Source organism: Bos mutus, chromosome 4 (genome assembly GCF_027580195.1).
Source record: "Bos mutus isolate GX-2022 chromosome 4, NWIPB_WYAK_1.1, whole genome shotgun sequence".
Taxonomy (NCBI): Eukaryota; Metazoa; Chordata; class Mammalia; order Artiodactyla; family Bovidae; genus Bos; species Bos mutus.
Window position 1 is genome coordinate 38,947,646 of NC_091620.1, and position 27,224 is coordinate 38,974,869.

The 27,224-nt window shown below is 39.7% G+C and overlaps 1 protein-coding gene across 4 annotated transcripts in view; it reads left to right on the forward strand.

Moving 5' to 3' along the window:
- SUGCT (succinyl-CoA:glutarate-CoA transferase) overlaps positions 1 to 27,224 on the forward strand; it is a 787,630-nt gene that overhangs the window by 739,111 nt on the left and 21,295 nt on the right. Inside the window, exon 14 of one of the 4 annotated variants that reach the window (XM_070369346.1) lies at positions 25,272 to 25,458. The exons of the other annotated variants lie outside the window; for them this stretch is intronic. Coding sequence (XP_070225447.1) covers positions 25,272 to 25,297 — 26 coding nt within the window. The 3' untranslated portion in view covers positions 25,298 to 25,458. Of the gene's footprint in view, positions 1 to 25,271; positions 25,459 to 27,224 lie in introns of those variants that run through there. 4 annotated transcript variants of the gene reach the window in all.

Genomic DNA, 27,224 nt, shown 5'->3' on the forward strand with positions numbered 1-27,224 from the left:
TGTGCTAGTTTCAAGTGTACAGCAAAGTGATTTAGTTATACATACACACATATGTGTGTGAATATATATACATATATATTTGTTTTTCAGGTTCATTTCCATTATAGATCATTACAAGTAATTAAATATAGTTCCCTGTGCTGTACAGTAGGTCCTTGTTGTTTATCTATTTTGTATATAGTAGTGTGTGTATGATAATCCCAAACATCTAATTTATCTCCTCTCCTTCAGCTAACCCTTTGGTAAGCATAAATTTGTTTTCTACTTGAGTTTATTTCTGTCTTGTAAATAAGTTCATTTGTGTCGTATTTTCAATCCCACATATAAGTGACATCATATGGTATTTGTCTTTCTCTATCTGACTTACTTCATTTAGTATGATTATCTCTAGGTCCATCCATACAAATGGCATTATGTCCTCCTTTTTTAAGGCTGAATGATGTGTGTACTTCTTTAGAGAGATAGTCTATAGATTTGATAAAAGTAGATCACAACATGTGTGAGGAATAACCATTTTTAAGGGTTGAAATGAAAGAAGTAGAGATAGTGAAGAAAGAAAAAACAGAACTATATAATTCGAATACCAAGAAGAATTGTATCATATAAGCTAAGAGAAAAAGAACTTCTAGAATGAGGTAGTGATCAACAGAGTCAAATACCACAGATATAAGATAATGTCTGCTGGGTGTCTCCATTTACTTATTTGGGCTTTTTGCTACCAAAGACTATGTCTGTTCATGTTTCATGAAGTAATAATGGCTTTGTTGTAACTACATACTCAGAAAATAAAGTAGATAAGAACCCTAGTTATGTAATCAGGTTTGTGGAGAATAGAAACTATAGCAAAATCAGGCTTTATAGAGTATGAATACAGTTCAGAAACTAGAAGTTCATTCAAGATACAACAAAATTCATGCATTTGGGATATCTTGTGGCCTCCTGAAGGAACTATGGGAACAGAGAGGCTGTCCCATGACCCCTCTGTATAGGAGGCGCTCTGTGATCTCTCTTTAGTCTGCCAAATCCTTGGTTCTCTATAGAGATCTGTATGCTTTTGCTTCACTGCCATATTGCCATTTCTAGACCATGCTTTCAAGGACAGAATCCAATTGGGCTGGTTAACCCCATGTTTCTATTTAGAGAGGGACCTCTTAGTCTATAAATTGGTAGTCTTTGGGTCATTTGTATACCCTGACCCTCTGAGGTTATCTGTAGCCAGTAGGCAAGGTAATATGTATGTGCCTACATCTTCATAAAGAGCCACTAAGAATTGCTTTCTTCCACAAAAGTTCACGGATCTGAAAGATACTTCCTGTTTTAAGTCCTCTTCTTTAGTATCATGGACATTGGTAATGTGAAAATATTAGTCTACCATGAGCCCAATGGAATGGTCTGTCATTCCATTTCAATAGAATTGTGGAGACAGAAGCCAGATTTTGGATTTTAGTAGATTGAGGAGTTAATATGGACCAGTATTTGTGGGAAGGAAGGTACGAAGATACAGCACCAGAGCTAACAGACCATTTGCTTCCACGACAAGATTGTCTTTTAAGATAAAAATACTTGTAATAGGAAAAATAGAGAGAAGTAAAGGGTCCACACGTAGAGGAGGAAATGATTGATAGACTGGGTCCCTAAAGAGCTGGAAGGGAATCTGACAAAGCACCATTGTTCACTTGATCCATATTTACAGGCCCCAGTGGGCAGCCAGATATTACTGGGTGTGGAGAAATTCTAAGAGTGATATGGAGAAGGACTGAAATAAAAGTGAGAGAATGGAGAAATACCATGCCAGTGGGCAGCCAGAAAGACTAAAGGGAATAGGAAAAGAAGAGAAATAGGAAACTGAAGAATCTGTAGGCAGGAATTTGACCAAATATCCCCAAGGGACACCTTATGAATCCCTGAGGATGTTCTGACGACTCTCAGGGTTGTGCTTATTACTCTGGCTGCAAGAAGAAAAACAAAAGCAGGCCTTGGTTGTGATATCTCTCATAACTCATTACTACAGCAGGCAAGTCCCCAGGTAGTCCAGAGCTTCTTATTTTGCATCAATAAGTATTTACTGTTGTTGTATCACCTTAGTGATGATTTTTTACCATACATCCTGTCTGAATTTCTTGGAACCATCTCTTTTTAAAAATTTTAATACCAGAAATAGTCCCTGTGGATAAGTCAATTAGGTCTTAAAAATAGAACCTTTGTTAAAAAGCCATTACAGTTTCTCTTCTGGTGTTGGGCTCTGTCATTGATAAATTGCCCCCAGGCTCCTCTCTTAATGTCTTAGGTTAAGACTGTCTGTAGTACATACATATACCAGAAGCACTAAGATTTTTTTCATTTAAAAATAGATTCAAAGGCAAACATATTTCAAGTGGATTTCCTACTACGGGGATTTCAAAAGCATAACACTGGAGAATGAAGGTGGAAACTGGACTTTTGCATTTGTACTCAGCAAACGCAGTTTCTACTGCCGTAGTTTTTCATTTCCTCCACCTAGCTCTATTGCAGTGCTGACTATAAATGTGAGTTGAAAGTGGTAGATTTTGTGAGCGTTTGAGACCTCCATTTTCTGCTTGGAGAAGAATATGAGCTTCTTAGAAGTTTCCTCCTTTTCTTTCTTTTCCTCCTCTTCTTCCTTCTTCTCTTTGTCTTTCTCCTTATCTTCTTCCTCCTCCTTCTCTTTCTTTTGAAAGGAGAGGAAAAGAAAGAGAGTTATTTGAAGGTGAATTAAAAAGTGATATTGAGGGACTTCCCTGACAGTCCAGTGGTTAGGACTCCATGCATCCACCGCAGAGGGTATGGGTTTAATCCCTGGTCAGGGAACTAACATCCTGCATGCCATGCAGCCAAAAAAAGTGGTATTTATATTTAAATTTTCATTTCCTTTAAGTTTCAGATCTGGGATTCAAATAACTCTGAAGTATGAGAAGAGCCAGACAGCTGTCCTAGTCCCATGAAGTTGTCTCAGTTCCTCCTGATAGACTTCAAACTGATTTGTTTCTTTATAATCTGATCACTAAATAATAACCATCATTTATTGAGCATATAGTAGGTGGCTCAGAGAGTAAAGAATCTGCTTCCAATGCAGGAAATCTGGCTTCCTTCCCTGGGTCAGGAAGATCTGCTGGAGAAGGAAATGGCTACCCACTCCAGAATTTTTGTCTGGAGAATTCCATAGACAGAGGAGCCTGGTGGGCTATAGTCCATGCGGTTGCAAAGAGTTGGACATGACTGAGCAACTAACACTTTCACTTTTCACATTTTCACTGAGGATAAAAGGGGAATAAACATTGATTCCTTTCCTAAAAGACTTCACTATCCAGTAGTGACCATTGGATAATTGTGAAATTAATCAACAGTTCTGGGGAAGTGGAAACTAGAAAGAGCAAATGACAGTGAGCTGTAGATAGAACATTTCTCCCGTATTCAGGGTCATAACAAGTTGTTAACTACATCTTTAACTTTGCTCTGACTGAAGAAAGCAAAATATATTCCTTGCTTTAAAACAATATTCCCTAAGGAAAGAACTTTGCCTATAGCTATGAAGCTGATTGATGTTCTTAAAGCCCAAGGAGTCTTTGCTGACAAACCTGATTGCCAATTCAAAACTGAAAAGTGTGTGTGTGTGTGTGTGTGTGTGTTTAGAGGTAAGGACTAAGGAAAAGGAAAGAGGAAAACCTTCAGGTAGGGAGAAGCACTTGTGTGGATGAAGTAATTTTACTATTTTTTTTTTAATCTTAAAATGACGACTATGGGAGAGGATGGAATAAGCAACACAGAGAACATAGATGATGGAATATGGTATGCATCAGTTGGGTAATGATGCTAGCCACGATAACAAACAACTCCTCATCTTGAATTATTTCTTGTTTGCCCCTGTTAAGGTCCAGTGTAATCATGAGGGAAAAGGACATCATCATATGCAGTCTTTCAGGAATCCAGGCTCTTCGTACCTTGTAATGCCTCCATCTTCAATAGGTAGTCTCAGGTTACTGCAAAATGAGCAGAGAGGAGGAAGGGTGGTAGCCAAGTCTGGAAATGGGCGTACAAAACCCTCAGCTGTGTCCCATTGGATAGAATTCAGACTCATGGCCCAAAGTTAAATGCAAAAGAAACTGAGGAATGTAGTCTTCTTTATGTCCAGGAGGAAAATACATTATTTTGGTGAACATACGGCATTGTCTCTAACTTGTGAACCTATTTGTGTGTGTGTGTGCACATGCTCATGCATGTGTGTGCATGTTCAGTCGTGTCTGACTCTTTGTGACCCCATGGATTGTAGCCCACCAGGCTCCTCTATCCATGGAATTCTCCAGGCAAGAATACTGGAGTGGGTTGCCATTTCCTTCTTAATCAAGCTAAAATGGGTAGTGATAAGAGTCATGGACTGACTGCTTTGTTTTTAGGATTACTTAGAAGAGTTTGGGGAGAAGGCAATGGTACCCCACTCCAGTACTCTTGCCTGGACAATCCCATGGATGGAGGAGCCTGGTGGGCTGCAGTCCATGGGGTCGCTGAGAGTTGGACACGACTGAGCGACTTCACTTTCACTTTTCACTTTCATGCACTGGAGAAGGAAATGGCAACCCACTCCAGTGTTCTTGCCTGGAGAGTCCCAGTGATGGGGGAGCCTGGTGGGCTGCCATTTATGGGGTCGCACAGAGTCAGACAGGACTGAAGTGACTTAGCAGGAGCAGCAGAAGAGTTTGAATCTATATACTTATTATTTAAATATCTCTACACCTTGAGTGAAAAAAATATTTTTAAAGTTTCAGATTTGAGGAAACCTAATTTGAAGTGAATAACATAAGCTGAAGATTCCTTCTTCTTTTCTTTCTTGCCTCCTCCCATCTTTCTTTCTCTTCCCTCCTTTCCTCCCTCCCTCTTTGTTTCTTTCATGTTACATATATTCATCATGCCAATTACATCCCATGAATAAAGGAAAATGGGGTGTGAAATTTAATGTGTGTTTACTTTGAAGGAGATATCTCCTCCCAGCTCTGACTGTCAGCGTTGACTCAGCTCATTGAGTAAGCTAGGATGGTACCCCAGATAGTCCTTCAGTCCTATCAGATTGTCCTTCCTAGCTATCTGATGGTCAGAACAGATACTCTTCCAGTCTGAAGGAGCTGTCTCCTTGGATTAGGACTACAGGGGTACTTATGTTGCCAGTTAGTTCTTACAGCAAACTCCCATGGCAGAGAGACCAGCCTTTCAATTTAAGCATTGCTGTAGAGATAAATCATTGAGTGTGGTAGAAATAATAAGGAAAAATAAACTACTCACAAGTTCCAATATTTTGTATATGTATTTCCTTCTTTTCCATAAAAGTTCATTTATTAAGTGCTCTGAACCACATAATTAAGAAGGAAACTTGTGCTCAAAATGTAAAACCATAGTAAGTAATCCAAATGCTGTGTATTCGCAAATCCTCAGATTGCTCAACTAACTGTCTCTAAGTTTGAAATGGTAGTTGCTAAAGCATACCACCAAAGATTACTTTTAGCAACAATAGCAGCTGGCTTTGAAATTAATTTGAAAATGAATATAATTTATAACAGGTCCACGACACAAGGTGAAGTCATTCCTGGCATCCTTCAACTGATACACTTTTTTACAGTTTAGGGCAAAGCACTTAGTAGTCAGGAAAATTACACATAAGATTGTATTTTATGATTTTTTTTCCCTAGGAGTGTATGAACAAGCATTACAAACACGCTCTACACCTGTAAGACCTAGTATTACGCGTAGGTAACTAGGGAATATCCACTACACCAGGAAGAAATCTGCACAATGAATCAGGCAGAGAACAGCTGGCGGAGAAATCAGACAGAGAATCAGAGTAATCTATGGAAGGTATTTGAGTTTGCTATAAACATTTTGCAAGCCTTGGGTGAAGAAGTTAGACCTCTGGGCCTCACAACCAAAGCCTGGGCCTGCTGTGGGCCAGAGAAACGGTTTTCAGAAATCACACAGCTCAAGAAAGAATTATCCTTTGAACAGTATGTGGGGAATGCAGTTGGTTCAACTTGGGTTGTTTTTGAATCACTCACAGGGCGTCCATCTTCAGAAGAATCATCCCCAGGTTTCTAGAGAGTTTGCCTCTTGGGTGCCCTGACTTTGCACTGCTGGCAACAAGTGTATCACCAGACAAGGGAAGGGTATTTCTTTTAAGTCTGAAGTACGTGCTGAGCAGGAAGGAGTCTTTCTTTGCCTATCCCTTAAGGCACATCTCAGTGGTGAGGGACTGAGAATGTGGCCAAGAAAAGAAATATGTTTTAGGTTTGGAAAAGTGGGATGGAAGTTTGCTTTCCTTCACACCCCAACCCAAATCCACTAGACTGTCCTATCTTAGTTTTCTTATTTTTCTTTTGGACACATCTTTGTGTCATACATAATTATAAAACACAACAAGTGGCTTAAAGGAACTCCCGCTTCATACAAAGGAAGAAGCTCCATGAGCTTGGGCCACAGTAAACAGGAGCACTGGGGAGGGAAAGAAAAGCATAGGAAAGAAAAACACAAAGACACAGATTCTGGAACTAAGTCAGCGCAAGGTCAGATGAAACCCACAAGAGCGAATGGAAGAGGACCGAAGGTGATAAGGTGCGTAGGAGGAAGGTGCTTCTCAGCTCTGAGACACTCTGCTGTGGGAAGATCCCACTGGAGACAGGCACCTGTTGTTTTAAGACTGGAGCCTCAAGAAAGCAAACCAATATTGTCAAGCAATTATCCTTCAATTAAAAATAAATAAATTTTTAAAATTAAAACAGTAAGATTGGAACCTCAGGAAACACGTAGAAGTCTTAAGTGGCTTGGGGAAGAGGGAGGGAGCAAAGAGGCTGAGACAATCAGAAGCAAGGGGCCCATGGAGCTGCCCACATTTAGAGGTCAAAGTGCTGATTCTCTGCTCACCAGCTTCAACCTGATTCTGATTGGTGGCCCCCAGCTTCTTGTCTAGTCAACTGTAATGTGAAAAACTCTCACTTCTAATAAGTTTGGACAGAGGGAGCTTGGGCCTGATACTGACCCAAGGGTCAGTCCTCCACCAGGGTGTTTCCAAGCCTGAAACTTCAGGCCTGACCCTTCCTCCTCACTGTGCCCAGTAGACTTGAACTGCAAGGCCCTTGACCACCCTCAAGGGAGTCTTTACCATCGAACTCTCCTTGGGTTCTAAGCTGAGATCACCAAAGGGAAAAAGCCACAAGAGCTTCAACTTCGCAAGAGCAACAGCAACAGAACTCCCTGACACCATCAGTACCATCCAGCCACAGAGGGGCCTACTGTCTCTCAGTGTGGCTTTGATCCCCCCAACACGGAGATTGCCATTTCAACACACGCTGACAGCAAGGTCTTGGAAACCTGTCCTGTCCTCCAGCTTAAACTCCATGATGACAGGGGTCAAATGGCCGCTTGGAAATTCATGCCTGGATCCTTAGGTGGAATGTGGCCTCTGTCTCATCCACGCATCTCTTTGGAGCTGAAATCCAAACATTCCTTGTTTCTGTTAGAATTCTGAAATCAAAAATAAAACAGATAATTGGAATATGAGAGAACAGGAAAATAGCGGTAACCACAAAGGAGAGCATCTATGTTCAGGTTTACTTTGCTGGTAAAAGTGAGTGTGTTCATCAATTCATGAATAAAATGAAGCTGCCCAAGAGCTAGAAACTGCTTGGGGTGAAGACTCCTTCATCCACTGTATGTCTCGTTGTTGGGGCTCAAGCAGTGGAGTGGGGTGAGGATTATGGACCATGTGGTCTTTAATGTTCCTTGCTGGCTTGAGTGCCTGTGAAACTAGCATTTAATATGTTTTCAGCATTGAGTGAGATCCCCTTCCCCTGAAATAGTTGAGGAGAGACGAAAAGGATGAAGAGATGGACAGAGGTGCCAGGAGCAGGTGCATACATCAGGATTTCCAAACCTCCCTCACGTTGCTCTCTGCAGTTTGTTTCTTCCTCTTCTTGCTCTTATTTCCTGTGTCTGACTCAGATTTAATGTGTATTTAATGTGTGTGACTTAGTAGACTGCTACTCAGATTTAGTAGTCTTGGGACTTTCCTGTGGCCCAGTGGTTAAGATTCTGTGCTTCCATTGCAACAGGCATGGGTTTGACTCCTAGTCTGGGAACTAAGATCTGTCATGCTGTAATGCACAAACAAAAAAGACATTTCAAGAACACAATATTAAGTGAAAAAATCCAGGGACCAAAGAATACAGTGCAAAAATCCACCACTTATGTTCATTTCAAAACCTACACCAAACTGTACTGTACCTTGTCATGAAGATATATTTAGGTAATAAAAGCTAGAAAACACATGAGAAGGATACACATCAGTATCATTATAAGGGTAACAACCAAGTCACCCTCCACCAGCATCACTGTACCTAACCTTCATTGCTGAGAACTTTTCATCTGCCAAACTCATTGGCTCACTGAAGCCTCTGGAAAGGAAAGGAAGGGGTTGGGCTGGAGGGAACCCTGAATTTTGCTGTATGTGAAATGAATATAGCAATGGGCTTCCCAGATGGCACAGTGGTAAACCACCTGCCAATGCAGGAGACTTGAGAGATAAGAGTTCAATCCCTAGGTTGGGAAGATCCCCTGAGGAGGAAATGGCAGCCCACTCCAGTATTCTTGCCTGGAGAATCCAATGGACAGAGGACCCTGGGGGGCTACAGTCCATGGGGTTGCAGAGTTGGACACAACTGAGCAGACACACACACAAAGAGCAAAGTGGCACAACGTTGACAAATTACAAATTGGGGTGTAGTGTCAGTCATTGTATTTTTGGTATTCAGTGTGTTTGAAATGCTTCATAATTTTTTTTTCTTGGTTGAAATAAGAAAACAAAAGCAATAACCAAAATAAACATGCAGACCTTTAGTTATAAAGGGTCCCTTCTGCTGATATCCACTGATGAAGTGTGTTCTCCCCAGACCTTTAATGGTGCCCCTGGGTGGCTCAGTCCTCTTCCCTTTTCTCTATTTCCAATCCTGACAACCTTATCTGATCCCTGCCTGTCAGACCACCAACCAGCTGAGGCCTCCACAGCCTCTATTCCAGACTTGGGCTATTCCCCACACTCCAGGGCCTGAGTTAGCTCCCCACAGAGATCCCCAAAGGGTACATCAAACCCAACCTGCTTAAAATAGGACACCAATCTCCCAAACTACGTCTCCCCATCACAGTAAATAGCATCACCTTTAGAGTGAAAACAACTATTTAATTCTGTCTTCTTTCTGTCACTCTCAAAATCAACTCATTAGCAAGTCTTACTGGCTCTAATTTTAAAATCCACATTCAACCCAGAGCACATCTGGGGCTGCTGCTTCCACCCTGCTCCAGCACCGCAATCTCTGACCTTGTCCATTGACGGTCATCACCTTCCAGTTCTAGGCCACACCATCTTGTCTTCAGATGGCTTCTTTGAAACCTTCCCAGGGCTCCCTTGTGATGAGAACTAAGTAGAGTCATTTCTGTGTCTGCAGAGTATACATCCCTGGGCCACCAGGGCCTCCAATGCCCATCTTTTCCCTCTCCCTCCTCCACAGTCACCATGACCTTCTGAGCCCTTCTAGCTGTTTCTCTCTCTATTTTTTTTTTGGATTTTTTTTGTTAACTTTTAATTTTGTATTGGGGTATAGCCAATTAACAATGTTGTGATAATTTCAAGTGAACAACGAAGGGACTCAGCCATACATATACATGTATCCATTCTCCACTAAACCCTTCTCCCATCTAGGCTGCCACATAACATTGAGCAGAGTTCCATGTGTTATACGGTAAGTCCTTGCTGGTTATCCACTTCGAATATAGTAGAGTGTACATGACCATCCCAAACTCCTTAAGTATCCTGTCCTCCCAGCAACCATAAGTTCATTTTCTGTCTGAGTCTCTGTTTTTAAGTAAGCTCATTTGTATAATTTCTTTATAGATTCCACATAAAAGGGATGTCATTTGGTATTTCTCATTCTCTGTCTGTTTAATTCATTCAGTATGACATTCTCTAGGTCCATCTGCTGCTGCTAAGTCACTTCAGTCGTGTCTGACTCTGTGTTCCATCTATATTGCTCCAAATGGCATTATTTCATCATTTTTAATGGCTGAGTAGTATTCCAGTGTATATATGTACCACATTTCATTTACCCATTCCTTGGACTTTCCAGGTGACACTATTGGTAAAGAATCCACCTGCCAAGGCAGGAGATGCATGAGACACAGATTCAGTCCCTGGGTAGAGAAGATCCCCTGGAGGAGGGAATGGTAATCTTCTTGCTGTTTCTCAAACAGGCCCATGCATGTCCAAGGGGCTATAGCTTGCTGGATACCTCTGCCTGGATACCTCTTTACCTAGAGTTTTAAAAAATCTAATTTTTTCCTTTTTTTTCTTTCTTGACTGCATCGCATGGCATGTAGGATCTTAGTTCCTCAACAAGGGATTGAACCCTTGTCCCCAGAATTGGAAGCATGGAGTCTTAACCACTGGGGCCTCAGGGAAGTCCCTTTACCTAGATATTTTTATGGCTCTCTCTCCTTCTTTTTATCTCTCTCTCACTCTCCACTCAGGTCTCTGCTCAAATCTTATCTATTCAAAGAAACTTACCAAACCACCCATCCAACATAACAGGTTGTGGCTTTCTTTCCCCTTGCCTGGAGTCATTTTTCTAGAGCACTGTCTGGCCCATAGTTCAACACACAGTTCTTGTAATATTGAATTAATACTACTGCTCAAGCACAAGCTGGTGGCAGTCGTCCACATGTTCATTAACTCACTTCCTAGCCACCATAGCTCTATCTAAGCAAGTCCTACCCAAGCAGGACAAAGGACTGATGCTCAGAGGGTGTCCATGGGCTTTCATGGTGCCAATGCCACAATCAGAATTCAAACCCTTTCCTTTTCACTCTAATCTTCCCCCATATCACACTGCCTCTCTCAAAAGAGGAAAGTGAGAAGAAGCAACATGTCTGCTGTCTGCTGCCAGGGTTTGCACTGGTCACATTTACAAAGTTGTTATGATCTTCACGAGTATTCTGAGAAACAAACATTATCTCCATTTTAGAGATGAGAAAACTGAACCTCCTGAGAGGTTAAATATTTAGCTTCAAGTGACCATTCTCAGTGACAGAACATACCCAGGGCCTGCCTCATCCACAGCCTGTGCTTTCTTAATGACATCCATCCTACTTGCCGAAAAGTTCCCTTTGAATTCCCATAAAAGGCCCTCCCCGCATCCTGTCGACATCCCAGGCTGGCCAGTCGATGGTCGCTGTCTTGTGAAAGCGTCCAGCTCTCTCTTCTCCCCTTTCCTCAACCCCTCCGCCTGCCACTGAGATCTCTCCCCAGAACTTTCACCTTCTACTCATTGCTTACGCCTGCTGTGGCCTCAAAGGAGCAATAGTTTCCGTGGGCCACCCAGGAGTTGGACATGAGAACAGGTTAGGTCGAGGGGAACAAGTAGGAGAACAGCCAGTGCTGGAAGACAGACGGTGCCCGACTTGCAAATGGGTTTATTTGCTAGAACTTCTTTGGAGGAGTAGTCATGTGAAACTCGAAACACATTTCCCCATGGAAACAATGTTATCAATGATGGATAGGGTCTTGGGGTCATCCATGAACTCTGTGTAATGTAAACGTCCAATCATTTATTGGAATTATTGAAGCTCGTTAGCCTGTTAGCATCCGTCACGTCAGTTCTGTGGGGAAATAGGCTTTTGAGTTCCAAATGGGGACACCAAGCATGCTTCTCTGCATATCATTCAGCTCGTGCTCCTGTCTCTGGGTGAGATTCTCCTTACCGCTGCCCCCTAGCCCAGCTGGAATTCAACAATGGCTGCTTGTCTGTTGGCTTCGGGGGGTGGAAGGTCTGGGCATTTGAAGTGGCCAGGGGGAAGTAAAGGGCTCCGAGAGCAAAGGAAGCTTCCCAGAGCAGGCTCCTCTGGTGGGTTGGTAGGCTGCGCTTAGCACCTGTGTAGAGTAGTGGCTCCAATTTCGGGGCCAGGGCACGTTGAGTGCTTTTCTGTGAGGTGGTATGGTGACCTGAGGCAGAATGTGAACAGTGAGTAGGGAGGTGCCCACCACATGGGCAGCACATACTGATGTGGGGCTGTTCCCTGTGTGTGCCCTAACATCTCTGGAGAATTCTGATGAGATGGGTGGTGATGCAGAGTCATAAAAAGTCCTCAGAACAGTAATCCGAAGATCCTGGTCATTGCTCTGCTTCCTTAATTGAGGACTCTAGGCAACACATAGCCTCTCAGACCCTTACTTTCCTTTTATGTTAAGTGGGAAAACGAATCATCCCTTTCTACAGGGTCATTGTGAGCATCTTTTCTTTTGATATGTATGTGAAAACACTTTCTATCCCATTCAATACTATCTTAGTGTCACATCTGGTATGACACAACAGGCCACATGGTCTCCAATACAGTAAGTCCTCCACTTACAAACAAGTTCCATTCCAAGAGCACGTTCATAAGTCCGACTTGTTTGTAAGTCTGACAAAGTTAGCCTAGGTACCCAACGAACACAATAGGCTAAACAGTGTGCTTAGCTGCTCAGTTGTGTCTGACTCTTTGAGGCCCATGAACTGTAGCCTGGCAGGCTCCTCTGTCCGTGGAATTTTCTAGGCAAGAATACTGGCATGGATAGCCATTTCCTCCTCCAGGGGATCTTTCTGATCGAGCGATCAATCCCATGTCTCTTACATCTACTGCATTGGCAGGTAGGTTATTTACCATTAGCACCACGTGGGAAGCCCCCGTTATATAGTACTATATTATAATAGGTTTATATAATACATTAAAAAAACACACAAAAATAAAGAAAACATTTTTAATATTACAGTACAGTACCTTGAAGTGTAACGTTCTAGTTACATCACCACTGCTTTTACACTTGTTTCTGGACACCGTGGGCTTGAAATAAAAGCCCTGCAGTTCTGTTCTGCAGTGCTGAAATGCATGCTATGCGTACTATGCAGTGAAGTACACAAAGGCACAGCCACTTGTAGAGGATGCGTGCATGTGAACTAGCATGTGACTCGACAGGTGAGCACACGTTTGCATCTTTGAAAGTTTGCAACTTGAAGGTTTATATGTAGGGGACTTACTGTACTCCGATATTCTTAGGTGTTCTGTCATGAAACATCTAAGGGAGGGACATTTGCAAACTTGCATCCATTCACTATTTTTTTTAGCACTCCTAGTAATAGAGAATTATCTGATGAGGAAGGTTTTGGCCGTGACACACATTTTGTTTCAGACCATCTCCATTTCCAGCCGCTCCTGCCCCTGGTCCTCCATATCTGTTTGCAGCTGCTTCAGATCATGCAACACTGTGCTCTGTTGGCTGCCTGGTCTCCTTTTATCAGAATCCACGTTTCCAGCAGTGCATTTTCCCTCTTTTTTCCTGCTAGAGGAGAATCTAACACATAGTCCTTTTTGTTTTTAATTCTCCAAATAATTATCAAATAGATCATATTTTAGTTGCAGATTCTTGGAGGAAGAACAAATCTTTATTCAAACTCCAAATATAGAAATGTTAAATTGAAATAGTTTGTATTTCAAGACTCTGGACATATAGCAAGACACACAATTCAAGGAAGTTTCCTATTTGGAAAGCATTTTTTTTCCTACCTGTGGAATTATTTCTCTCCTAGTTTGTGATGCGAAGTTCTGTGTGGAAAGTGAACGTTGACCTGATTGACTTCTTTTAAAAATGACTATTCTCTGTATGAGAAGTCAACCTAGTTAGAGCTTTGCCCTTTCAACATGTGTTCATAAACTTATTAGTTACTTAGCCTTCTGTTTTAAAGTCCCACACTGCATTATGCTCTTTTGAAATTGAAGTTGTGGACACAAACCATTTTCACATTGAAGAGATGTTAAAAATAACAGTGTCCTGCAATGTTTCTCTAGAACCTTGCCTTTCAAGAGCTTGGTACAGGCTCCATCATTACTGTACAGTCACCGACTTTGAGATCAGCTGCTACAAGTTTTCCCCTATTTGTTTCTAGATCGAATGAGTCCATAAGAGGGTTGATTCTAAAACGTCCCAGCTGGACACTGGTGAAGGTAGAATTTAAAATACTAAATTCTCTGCCAAAGCCAATTCAGATAGTTTTCTCCAAGAGATGAGTTTGTGGAGAACTGTGGCAAATATTGAACTCCTTAGAATTCAGTTAAGCAGGACCTCACCTTTATTAATGTTTGAAAATCAGTAGAAATTGATAGAAATTATTCTCGAAATTTTTGGAACATAAAATGCCCACCATGAAGTGCCAAGACTCTGAGTGCATCCTTTGTTACCCAGGGTTGATCAGGTGTCTTTTGGGCTGTAAAAGCCTCCCTATTCATCTTACATTAAGCTTCACTTGTGGCTCAGCTGGTAAGGAATCTGCCTGCAACACGGGAGACTTGGGTTCGATTCCTGGGTTGGGAAAATTGCCTGGAGAAGGGAAAGGCTACCCACTCCAGTATTCTGGCTTGGGGGTGGGTGATGGTGACAGTTTTCCAAGGATGTATCTATCATTGGTACCTGTTGTCAACATTTTTATCAGTCATGCCAGGAAAGATGTAGGAGGCCATACATTTGCATCTGTTACAAAACCAATGACATTAATTGATTAGCTACCTTAAGTATTAAAAGCATGCATGTGGTCCACTTCATGGGGATGTTATTAGAATTAGAATACCAAAAAGTTTCAGTTAGCTAAAGCAGTGGCCATATTAACCCTATTGCAGGGTTTTCTTTGACTAAAAACTCATTGCAAATAAACTGATGATGTGTGTGTGTGTGAAAGTCACTCAGTCTTGCCTGACTCTTTGCGAACTCATGGACTATACAGTCCATGGAATTCTCCAGGCCAGAATACTGGTTCAGTTCAGTTCAGCCACTCAGTTGTGTCAAACTCTTTGTGACCCCATGAATCGCAGCACGCTAGGCATCCCTGTACATCACCAACTCCCGGAGTTCACTCAGACTCACGTCCATCAAGTCAGTGATGCTATCCAGCCATCTCATCCTCTGTAGTCCCTTTCTCCTCCTGCCCCCAATCCCTCCCAGCATCAAAGTCTTTTCCAATGAGTCAACTTTTCTCATGAGGTGGCCAAAGTACTGGAGTTTCAGCTTTAGCATCATTTCTTCCAAAGAAATCCCAGGGCTGATCTCCTTCAGAATGGACTGGTTGGATCTCCTTGAAGTCCAAGGGACTCTCAAGAGTCTTCTCCAACACCACAGTTCAAAAGCATCAATTCTTCAGCACTCAGCTTTCTTCACAGTCCAACTCTCACATCCATACATGACCACAGGAAAAACCATAGCCTTGACTAGACGGACCTTCGTTGGCAAAGTAATGTCTCTGCTTTTGAATATGCTATCTAGGTTGTCATAACTTTCCTTCCAAGGAGTAAGCGTCTTTTAATTTCACGGCTGCAATCATCATATGCAGTGATTTTGGAGCCCCCAAAAATGGTCTGACACTGTTTCCACTGTTTCCCCATCTATTTCCCATGAAGTGATGGGACCGGATGCCATGATCTTTGTTTTCTGAATGTTGAGCTTTAAGCCAACTTTTTCACTCTCCACTTTCACTTTCATCAAGAGGCTTTTGAGTTCCTCTTCACTTTCTGCCATAAGGGTGGTGTCATCTGCGTATCTGAGGTTATTGATATTTCTCCCGGCAATCTTGATTCCAGCTTGTGCTTCATCCAGCCCAGCGTTTCTCATGATGTACTCTGCGTAGAAGTTAAATAAGCAGAGTGACAATATACAGCCTTGACATACTCCTTTTCCTATTTGGAACCAGTCTGTTGTTCCATGTCCAGTTCTAACTGTTGCTTCCTGACCTGAAAACAGATTTCTCAAGAGGCAGGTCAGGTGGTCTGGTATTCTCATCTCTTCCAGAATTTTCCACAGTTGATTGTGATCCACACAGTCAAAGGCTTTGGCATAGTCAATAAAGCAGAAATGGATGTTTTTCTGGAACTCTTGCTTTTTCCATGATCCAGCGGATGTTGGCAATTTGATCTCTGGTTCCTCTGCCTTTTCTAAAACCAGCTTGAACATCAGGAAGTTCACGGTTCACGTATTGCTGAAGCCTGGTCTGGAGAATTTTGAGCATTACTTTACTAGCATGTGAGAAGAGTGCAATTGTGTGGTAGTTTGAGCATTCTTTGGCATTGCCTTTCTTTGAGATTGGAATGAAAATTGATCTTTTCCAGTCCTGTGGCCACTGCTGAGTTTTCCAAATTTGCCGGCATATTGAGTGCAGCGCTTTCACAGCATCATCTTTCAGGATTTGAAATAGCTCAACTGGAATGCCATCACCTCTACTAGCTTTGTTTGTAGTGATGCTTTCTAAGGCCCACTTGACTTCACATTCCAGGATGTGTGGCTGTAGGTCAGTGATCACACCATTGTGATTATCTGGATCATGAAGATCTTTTTTGTACAGTTCTGTGTATTCTTGCCACCTCTTCTTAATATCTTCTGCTTCTGTTAGGTCCATACCATTTCTGTCCTTTATCGAGCCCACCTTTGCATGAAATGTTCCCTTGGTTTCTCTAATTTTCTTGAAGAGATCTCTAGTCTTTCCCATTCTGTTGTTTTCCTCTGTTTCTTTGCATTGATTGCTGGTAGCCAATCCCTTCTCCAGGCGATCTTCCCAACCCAGGGATTGAACCCACGTCTTCTGCATTGCAGGCAGATGCTTTACCAGCTGAGCCATCAGGGAAGCCCAAACTGATTGATGGTAAAAGGTGCCATATGATTTTCATCTGTAAAAATAAAGGTATAGTATCTAGAATAAGGAAAAAGACAGGTCTTTTATATTCTGAGCATCTAAAACATGTATTTGATTTTGATATAAAGTATCTGATTCGTGGTGATGGTTTAGTTGCTAGGTTGTATCTGAATCTTGGGATCCCCATGGACTGTAGCCCGCCAGGTTTCTTTGTCCATGGATTTTCCCAGGCAAGAATACTGGAGAAGGTTGCCACTTCCTTCTCCAGGTGATCTTCCCAACCCAGAGCTGGAACCCCAGTCTTCTGCATTGCAGGCAGATTCTTTACCAACTGAGCCACCAGAAGATTCAGCCGAATGAATTCAGGTTGGAATCCGGCAGTGAAGAGCCAGGATGATGAAAGATTTAAAGCCCTAGAATAATTTTAAAGGATACGAATGTTTCTTTTAATTTAAAGAAGAAAGAATAAAATAATAATTATTTACTATAGAAAAACATGTTGGAATATAAACTGAACAACCAGAAAGATTTAAGTATATGACAGGTGTTTTGACATGGTATTGTATTAGGGTCCTTTCTAATCTTTCTCTTCTAGGAAGTTATGTATATGCTTTTGGGGGTGTAATTTTATAAAATGGTGTCTTTTTTAAAAATTGGAACTTTGTAGTATTTTCTTTAATAGTCTAAATTGTGACTGCCTGGTAATTTATTGAGAAGATGAAAATGTTTAGTGTACTGCCCAGTGTGTTAGCCACCAGCCACATGTAACCACTGAGCCCTAGAAATTTGCCATTCCAATAGGCAACTGGAGTTTAATTTTATTTTATTTTAAATTTAATTTAAATACCCACATGGAGCTGCTGGTTATGATTCTGGGCAGTATTTGTTAAAATATTGTCCTTTTCTTCCATTTCTCCTTGCTAACAGCTTTAGGATTTGGTCCTTTGTCTCTTCCAGATTCACTGAGAAATTTAAAAGCAAATGTGTAATATAATTAATATCTAATTTTCAGACTACTAAATGTGGAATATTATTTTGTAGATTACTTCTGGATATTTCCTAAGTTCCTCAAGTTTCGTTTTATCTTCTGCTTCAAAACACATTCCCCCATTTCTTGCATGTTGAAATATTGATTGTAGAAATTAAGTTCTTTTAGTACTTTCCTTCTGACAGCACCCACATTCTCCTGCCAGAGCTCTAGAAACAGTGTTTCCAAAAAAGGACCTGCATTAATTGCCCCCAACCGGGAGTGAACAGATTTGTATGACATGGTAGGCAGTCCCCCAAGGCTTGCCAATGACTTGGCGGAAGAGCATATTTGATAGTTGTATTGTATATTCTCATTTGGTTTCAAAATTTTCAAAAAGATAAACATCTTTTTGGGTTCAAAGCAAAGTTTATTCTTGGTTTGATGTAAATCTTCATTAATCTATTATTAGCCTTCTAGTCCAGAAAAATTATTTCTCTATGCCCCAATTTCATGATTCATCCAGTTAAGTTAGAGAAATGTTAAATATCTTTTATTGGGAAAAAAAATCACTTGTATTTTCCTTTTCTTCAGATGAGATGTTATTAGGAAATGATTAGTTAAAAAAAATGAAAATCACTAATCAAATGTAAGTTATTGCTTTTTTTTGGCTTCCCTTTTATTTTTATTTTATTTATTTATTTATTTTGGTCATGTCAAATCTTAGTTGTGGCACATGGGGTCTTTTGCTGCAGTGTACAGACTCTTTTTTTGGTCATGACACTCGGGCTTAGTTGCTCTGTGGGATGTAGGATTTTCATTTCCTAACCAGGAATCAAATCCGTGCATTGCACTGCAAGGAGGACTCCCTGGACCACCAGGGAGGTCTCTTTATAGCTTTTAAAAAAGTTTTTATTTTGAGATAATATTCTATTTATATGAAATTGCAAGAAATAATTTCTTCACCCAGTTTCCCTCAATAGTAACACCTTACATAACTATAGTGCAAAATCATAGACAGGAAACTAACACTGGTAGAATTCACTGATCTTATTCAGATTTCACTAGTTTACACGACTCGTTAGTGTGTGCATGTATTCAATTCTATGCAGATTTATCACACATGTAGATTCGTGCTAACACAACCATGCCCCAAAGAACAGCTTCATCACCAGGATCCCTCATGCTACTCCTTACAGGTATTACTACTCTCCACCCTCTTCACTTCTATAATCCTTCTCAACCACTAATAGTTCTCCATCTATATAAGTTTGCCTTTTCAAGAATGTTCTATAAATGGAGGTATACAGTATGTAACTTTTGGATTTTCACTTTTTTTTTTTTTTTTGCTCAGCATAAATTCCTTGAGATCCATCCAAGTTGATTTTATTGCTGAATAGTAGTCCATGATATGAATGTGACAAAGTTTAACTCTTCACCTGTTGAAGGATATTTGGGTTGTTTCCAGCTTTTGCTATTGCAAATAAAGCTGTGTTGAACATTTGCAAACAGATTCCTGGGTGAACATCAATTGTAATTTTTCCGGGATAAACGTACAGGAGTATGATAGTACAATAGCTAGATCATATGGTAAAGTGTATATAGTTTTGAAAGAAACTGTCATACTTTTTTCCAGAGTGATTGTAACACTTTACATTTCAGCCAGCAGTGTATGAATGATTCAATTTTTTTTTGTTGTTGCATCATCACCAGGATTTGGTGCTATCACTGTTCTTTCTTTTAGTCATTGAGATGCAGTTTTAATTTACATCTCCATGATAGCTGGTTATATTGAACATCTTTGCATGTGCTTATTAGCCACCTGTGTGTTTTGTTCTGTGAAATGTCTGTTTCAGTTTTGCTCATTTTCTGATTGAATTGTTTGATATTTCTTGTTTTTGACTTTGTCAATATTTGAGTCTCGACTATGTTCTTCAAGTCCATCATTTGTCTCTTCATCCTCTTAACATAGTCTTTTACAGAAAAAAAAATGATGAGGTCCAATTTATTTGTTTTTCCTTTTATGGATTTTGCTTTTGATGTCAAGTTGAAGAACTATTCACCTAGTCTTAGCTTCAAGCAATTTTTTTACAAGTGTTTATTTTGAGCTTTGTAGTTATTTACATTATTTACATTTATTTCTGTGATGTGTCTTAATTTTTTTATAGAGTGTGGGACTTAGGTTGAGGTTAGGCTGCCTAAAATGGCCAGTTACTCTAGAATTATTTGTTGAAAAGGCTTTCTTTTTCCTATTTAATTGATTTTTCACCCTTTTCAAACATCGATTGGTCATATTTATATGGATCTATTTCTGGATTCTCTTTTTCCATTGACTTGTGTTTCTATCTGTCCACTAACACCACACTGTCTTCATTATTACAGCTATTTGTAGTACTTAAGAATAGATAGGTTCTTCTCACTTCATTCTTTTTCATAATTATTTTAGCTATTCTAGATATTTTACTTTTCCTTATAAAAGTTGACTGTGTTTATAAAAAAGATGTCTTTCTTGGATTTTGATAGCAATTGCGTAAGACATGTATCAGTTTAAGGAGAGTTGACACATCTTTACTGTTGATTTAAAAAAATGCACAACATAAGAATTGCAAGTTAAGTTTTATCTGGGGCAAAATGAAGACTGCAGCCTGGGAGACAGCTCCTCAAATAGTTCTGAGAAAATGCTCCAAAGAGGCAGAGGAGAAGATCAGTAAGTACATGATTTTGGTAAAGGAGTATTTGCATGCTATATATTTTTACAAATTTTTACTTTCAACTTCTGCTATTAAATTTGAAATGAGTTTCTAATAGTCAACTACTTTTAATGCTTTCTGCCAATCTCTGTCTTTTAATTGGCAAGTTCAGATTATCTACATTTCAGTAATTGGGAAGTGATATCGCTTAAGAATTTTTCCTGTTTTTGCTGTTTGTCTTCTCTTGCCTTTCTGTGAGTTATTGAAACATTTTCAGAATTCCACTTTCATTGATTTAGAGTGTATATTTTTGTTTAGAATTTTTAAACTGGTTGCTTTGGTTATTATGTTATGTATATATGTGTGTGTGTGTGTGTGTGTGTATACACATGCATAACTTATGACAGTCTACTGGTATTGACATTTGTCCAGTTCAAGTGAAATATAGAGACCTTAACTCCACTTAGGTTCTTTTACTGATCCATGCATATAATTTTCCCTACATACCTTGAGCACCACATCAGATGCTTAGGTGTTATAATTTTGCTTCAATCATCAAATACAATTTTTAGAACTCATGACAAGTATGATAGTCCATTACAGATCTTCCTTGACTTATGACAGGGTTACTTCTCAATAAACTCATCATAAACTGAAAATATCATAACTTGAAAATATGTTTAATACATTTAACCTACCTTAAACACACCCAGAACACTTAAATTAGCCTATAGTTGGGCAGAGTCATTTATCATAATACTTACTTTATACTGAAGGTTGAATATTTCATATAATTTATGAAATACTGTACTGAAAGTGAAAAACAGAATGGTTGTATGGCTACAGAATGATTGTATGTATCTTGATTGCTCACCTTCACGATTGTGTGATTGACTAGGAGCTGTGACTTGCTGCCACTACCCAGCGTCACAAATGAGTGTTGTATCATGTATTTCTAGCCATGAAAAAGATCAAAATTCACAGTACAGTTTAACTTAATATGTTTCACTTTAACACCATTGTAAAGTTGAAAAATCATAAGTTACTCCATAATAAGTTGGTGACTGTGAATTTATCCCTATTTTTACTCATTCTGATAGTTTTCCTTTTTGAAGCTTGAAATCCTCTTTCATTATTATTTCCTTTCTGTTAAAGTAATTTCCTTTAATCATTTTTAAAGAATAGGTTTGTTATTAACATTTTTTTTAAGCTTTCCTTCATTTGAGAGTGTCTTGATTTTCCCTTCATTTCTAAAGGCTATTTTTTTTTTTTTTTGGCCAGATATAGAATCCCCAGTTGACAGTTCTTTTCTTTCAGTAATTTTTAAAAGCACCACTTTCTCCTGTCCTCCATGGTTTCTGATGATACATCCCCTGTCTTTCTAATTGTTTTCCCCTTGTAGGTAATCTGCTTTTTTTTTTTTTTTTTCTGATTGCTTTCAAGATTTTTCCTTTGCCTTTTGTTTTCAGAAGTTTAATTATGATTTGTCTTGGCATGAGTTTCTATGAGTTTGTCCTATTTGGAGTTTGTTCAAATTCTTACAGCTATAAATTTGTATCTTTCACCAAATTTGGAAAGTTTTGTCCATTATTTGTTCAAATACTTTTTCAAAAAGTTCCACACTTTCCCTCTCTTCTGAGACTTCAGTGATAGAAATGTTAACTCTTTTATTATTGTCTTTATTGTCTCTTCATTTTTTTTTTGTCAAATACATTCTCTGTCTGTTGTTAGATTGATAAATTCTATTGATCTGGTTTCCAGTTCACTGACTCCGTCCTCTGAACTCCACTCTGCTGTTGAGCCCATCAGTAAGTTTTTATTTTGATTATTATATCTTCCAGTTCTACAATCGGCATTGGGTTCTCTTCAAAGATTTCTACTTGTGCTGAGTTTTGTATTTTTCATTTGTTTTAAGAGAATCCATGACTATTCATAAAGCACTTTTATGATGTCTATTTTATGATCCTTGTCTGATAATTTCAACAGCTAGTTTATCTTGTCATTAGCAGCTGGTGGTTACCTTCTTTCATTCAAGTTATGATTTCACTGGTTGTCATTATAATGCAAGGTTTTTGATTGTATCCAGGACATTTTGAACATTATATCATGAGATTTTTGCTTCCTATTCAATCTTCTCTTTCTTAAGCAGGCTATCCTTCTGTTGAGGTGTAGCATGAAGGCCAAGTTAGTGTGTATGGTCAGGCTCCCACTGGGTTCTCTGACCCCACTCAGCTTACTTCCAGATTTCCATGACACTATCCTGGCAGAGAAATTAGATTGTCATCTGTCCCACTGAGTGAGGAATAATAGATCTGTTCACCCTTGATCTTGGAGACATTACACAGCTGGAAAATCAGAGAGCCACTGCCTGCTTCTGTGGCATTGGGGTGAAGGTGGTAGGAGAGATCAGTTCTCAGCCTGGCCCCAAGCATGGCGGTACCACAAGACAGGGTAACAGAAGGGTCTCTGTCATTGCTGTTGGCCAGAATACTTCTGATATTGACAACAATATTTAGGTTTTATTAGGCCACACTTTCAGAGAAGGCAATGGCAAACCACTCCAGTACTCCTGCCTGGATAATCCCATGGACGGAGGAGCCTGGTAGGCTGCAGTCCATGGGGTTGCTAAGAGTCAGGCATGACTGAGCGACTTCACTTTCACTTTTCACTTTCATGCATTGGAGAAGGAAATGGCAACACACTCCAGTATTCTTGCTTGGAGAATCCCAGGGACAGAGGAGCCTAGTGGGCTGCTGTCTATGGGGTTGCGCAGAGTCGGACACGACTGAAGCAACTTAGCAGGAGCAGCAGCAGCAGGCCACCCTTTTCCTAGTCTTTTGGCTAGGAGGAATAGACTTTTTCTTGGCTTTTCTTTTGTCTGTGTTTGTTAGTGGTTTGGGACTGATGGCATCTGTAGTGTCCTGTCCAGAATGCATAGGAGGCTATAAGGGAAACCAGAAGAATCTCCTTGGTGTTGTTCTTCAAGTCTCAAGGTCTTGGCAGTCATCTGCTTGTTTCCACTGATCAGAATTTCTCTGTACTTTTTGTTGCCTTATGTCCAGAGATTTTAGTTGCCAGAGGAAAGACTTGGGAGGAAAGTGATAGAAATGGAAATCTAAGGTATTGTTTTTTATGTAATGAGTTTCTAAGTTTTCACTGTCCATTTCCTTAAGGGTAAAATAAACAATCTCCCTTCAGAAAGTTTTTTTGTACTAGATTTCAGACTAGATCCTAAACATGAGTTTGAATCCCTGTTGGCCATCATGAAGCAGAAGCTCAATTCTCATTGCCCCTGCACCTCAGACCCTGCAATGTTAATTACAAGACAAATTAGAAGAACTAACACTTTGCAAGGGTTAATTATTGCCAGGTCTTGTGTTAAATGCTTGGCAAACATTTTCTCATTTAATTTTCCAAACTAACTTTTGAACTAGATACTATTATCATTCTCAATGTTATGGATGAGGGCACTGATGCTAAAAGTGGTTAAGTAATTTGCCCAAATCCAGGCAAGTAGCCAGGAAGTAGTAAGACTTTTCCAATTTAGTGATTCAAGTTTAATGCTTATTCAAATTTAGATAGCAAGCCCTATTTCCAAAGATTCTGATGTAGTAGGTATAAGGCCAGGCCCAGCAATATGCACTGTGACTTGTCAAGCTGGAAAATTGACATAGGAAGACCTTTATGTCAGGAGGCATCTGTCTTGTCTTTGACAAAATGGCTCTGACCAACAAGGATGGAGTAAACAAGCATACCTCTTCTTTCTAAAGAAAACAGGGATTTGGAGATGTTTCTTTCTCCTGGATTTTGCCCAAAAGGATGCCCAGAACTTTCTCAAACATGGTCTGTGGGGTTTGCTGCACGTTCACTGTCATACCACTGGGCTGGGCAATCAGACTCACTTTATTCATTTATTTTTAAAAAATTTGTTTATTTATTTGGCTGCATCAGATCTTAGTTGTGATGTGTGGGATCTAGTTCCCTGACCAGGAATCAAACCCAGGCCTCTTGCATTGGGCACATAGAGTCTTAAGCCATTGGACCACCAGGGAAGTCTTAGGGTGGCCACTTCAATGTTTCCTGAATGTTCTGTTTCATAGAAAACAGAATTATGGTTATCTTTAAAATATGTATTATGTATTTGCATGTTTTCAACTCTGTAACATTCCTTACGTAGAGTATCAACCACTCGATCCTTTTCTAGTGAAGAAAAGGAGTCTCTCCTTACATAAACAGTTTTATACCTCTTAGTGTAATTTTAAAGTATAAAAATGTTCAGAGAAATTTTAATCCAGGAAGGACTCTTATACTTATTATTCCTTAGACTTTTTCTTTCATGGGAGTCAAGGGTCATGTATAGGAACCTTTTCATTGGAGTATTTCTTACTTTTTTAAAGGATACAGAAGATAAATTATCTCTATATCCCCACTCAGCAAGGACTTTCTTACTCATAATAATCTACAACTCATTATCTGGGACCGGGTCTGGTTTTATGGACCTTGTGAACTTAGAGACTTAAGAACAGTAATGTTTTAAATCTGTTTCTCATTAATTGGGATCTATGGCCACTGAGATATTTAGATGATCATTTTGAGGTTTATCTTTGTGCTTTCTTAAAAAAATAAAATCCATGAATGAATTGTTGGCTTAATTATGATTACACAGGAAATGTTTTCAACTGCTCCTAAAAATAAAAACACTGACACACAGAAGAAGTTCTTTTTGTGGCGAAGAATCGATTTACTAATTATAATCCACTTGTGTGTATTATTAAGGTACTTTTACTATAGATTTACAAGACATCTCTGGCCTAGTTTAATTTATTTGTAAGAACTGATATGTTTCATATTTTTCATTTACTTAAGGTGGATTGTTACTCAGGCAAAATTAATGAAGTTCCAATGTGATAAGAACGTCTTCTCATTCAGCATCTACTGAGGATCAGTTTAGTTGAGTTCAGTTCAGTCGCTCAGTCGTGTCCGACTCTTTGCGACCCCATGAATCGCAGCACACCAGGCCTCCCTGTCCATCACCAACTCCCAGAGTTCGCTCAGACTCACTTCCATCGAATCAATGATGCCATCCAGCCATCTCATCCTCTGTCGTCCCCTTCTCCTCCTGCCCCCAATTCCTCCCAGCATCAGAGTCTTTTCCAATGAGAAACACTGGGCTGGAAGAAGCACAAGCTGGAATCAAGATTGCCGGGAGAAATATCAATAACCTCAGATATGCAGATGACACCACCCTTATGGCAGAAAGTGAAGAGGAACTCAAAAGCCTCTTAATGAAAGTGAAAGTGGAGAATGAAAAAGTTGGCTTAAAGCTCAACATTCAGAAGACGAAGATCATGGCATCCGGTCCCATCACTTCATGGGAAATAGATGGGGAAACAGTGGAAACAATATCAGACTATTTTTTTGGGCTCCAAAATCACTGCAGATGGTGACTACAGCCATGAAATTAAAAGACGCTTACTCCTTGGAAGGAAAGTTATGACCAACCTAGATAGCATATTCAAAAGCAGAGACATTACTTTGCCAACAAAGGTCCATCTAGTCAAGGCTATGGTTTTTCCTGTGGTCATGTATGGATGTGAGAGTTGGACTGTGAAGAAGGCTGAGCGCCGAAGAATTGATGCTTTTGAACTGTGGTGTTGGAGAAGACTCTTGAGAGTCCCTTGGACTTCAAGGAGATCCAACCAGTCCATTCTGAAGCAGATCAGCCCTGGGATTTCTTTGGAAGGAATGATGCTAAAGCTACTGAGGATATCCTAACATATTTCACAGACATTAGCCAATCCCACCCTTAGTGGAAGAAGAGAACCAAGTTTGTGTTCTTGGAAATTGCAAAGAGTTCCAGGAGGGGAAAGAATATTACTTGTGTATTTAATTAATATATAAAATAGTATGGGACTTGCCTGGTGGTCCAGTAGTTAAGAATCCACCTTGCAATGCAGGGGACATAGGTTCTATCCCTGGTCCAGGAAATAAAATCCCTCATGCCATGGAGCAACTAGAGAGCCTTCATGCCACCACTAGGGAGTCAGTGCATTGCAATGAAAGATCCTACATGCTGTAACTAAGGCCTGACACAGCCAAATAAATAAATAAATATTTAAAAAGGTAAAATAACTGTCTTCACATTTACAATGACACTATAAAAAGCCAAAACAACATTTCAGATATTCAGTAGTTATTCCTTTTTTCTATGTGTATTAAATACTTTTAAGTAATTCAGAAGATTCTAGGAAAACATAACCAGAGATTTCATTTCTGAGAGTCAGCATGACATTTTGTAAGTAGAAATCTAAAGAGCTAATAAGGAGAATGTGGGAAAGGGGAAACAATCAATAGGAAAGTCTTTGTACACCACAATAGAGCTGTGCTATTATTATGTGAAATTCGCAACACCCACTAGCAAAGAGAAACATGGAAAACAAAATTAAATTAATGTGCCTTTGTAAAAATTATAGTCTCATATAAATAACCAAGACTTGTTTTCCAAATAGAAAAGTAGTCATTAAAAATCCAAAAGACGTCCTTCCAAAGAGGAACAAGAAACAATTTTTTAACATCTGACCATGTTTTCTGAACTATTTTACACTGTTCATAGAGTCCCACATAATATTGTCATAATGAAAAATTAACTTCTAAACAAATTAAAGTAAGGTAAAATTTGGCATCATGGTACCAATATCCAGGTAGTAAAACCTTCCTTTGTGTGAACAACAAAATTACTTTTTATTGCTTTATTTATTTCTGAAAATAATAGAAATCCTTTCTCTTCCATCCTATTTTCATGTAACAAATATATTTTGA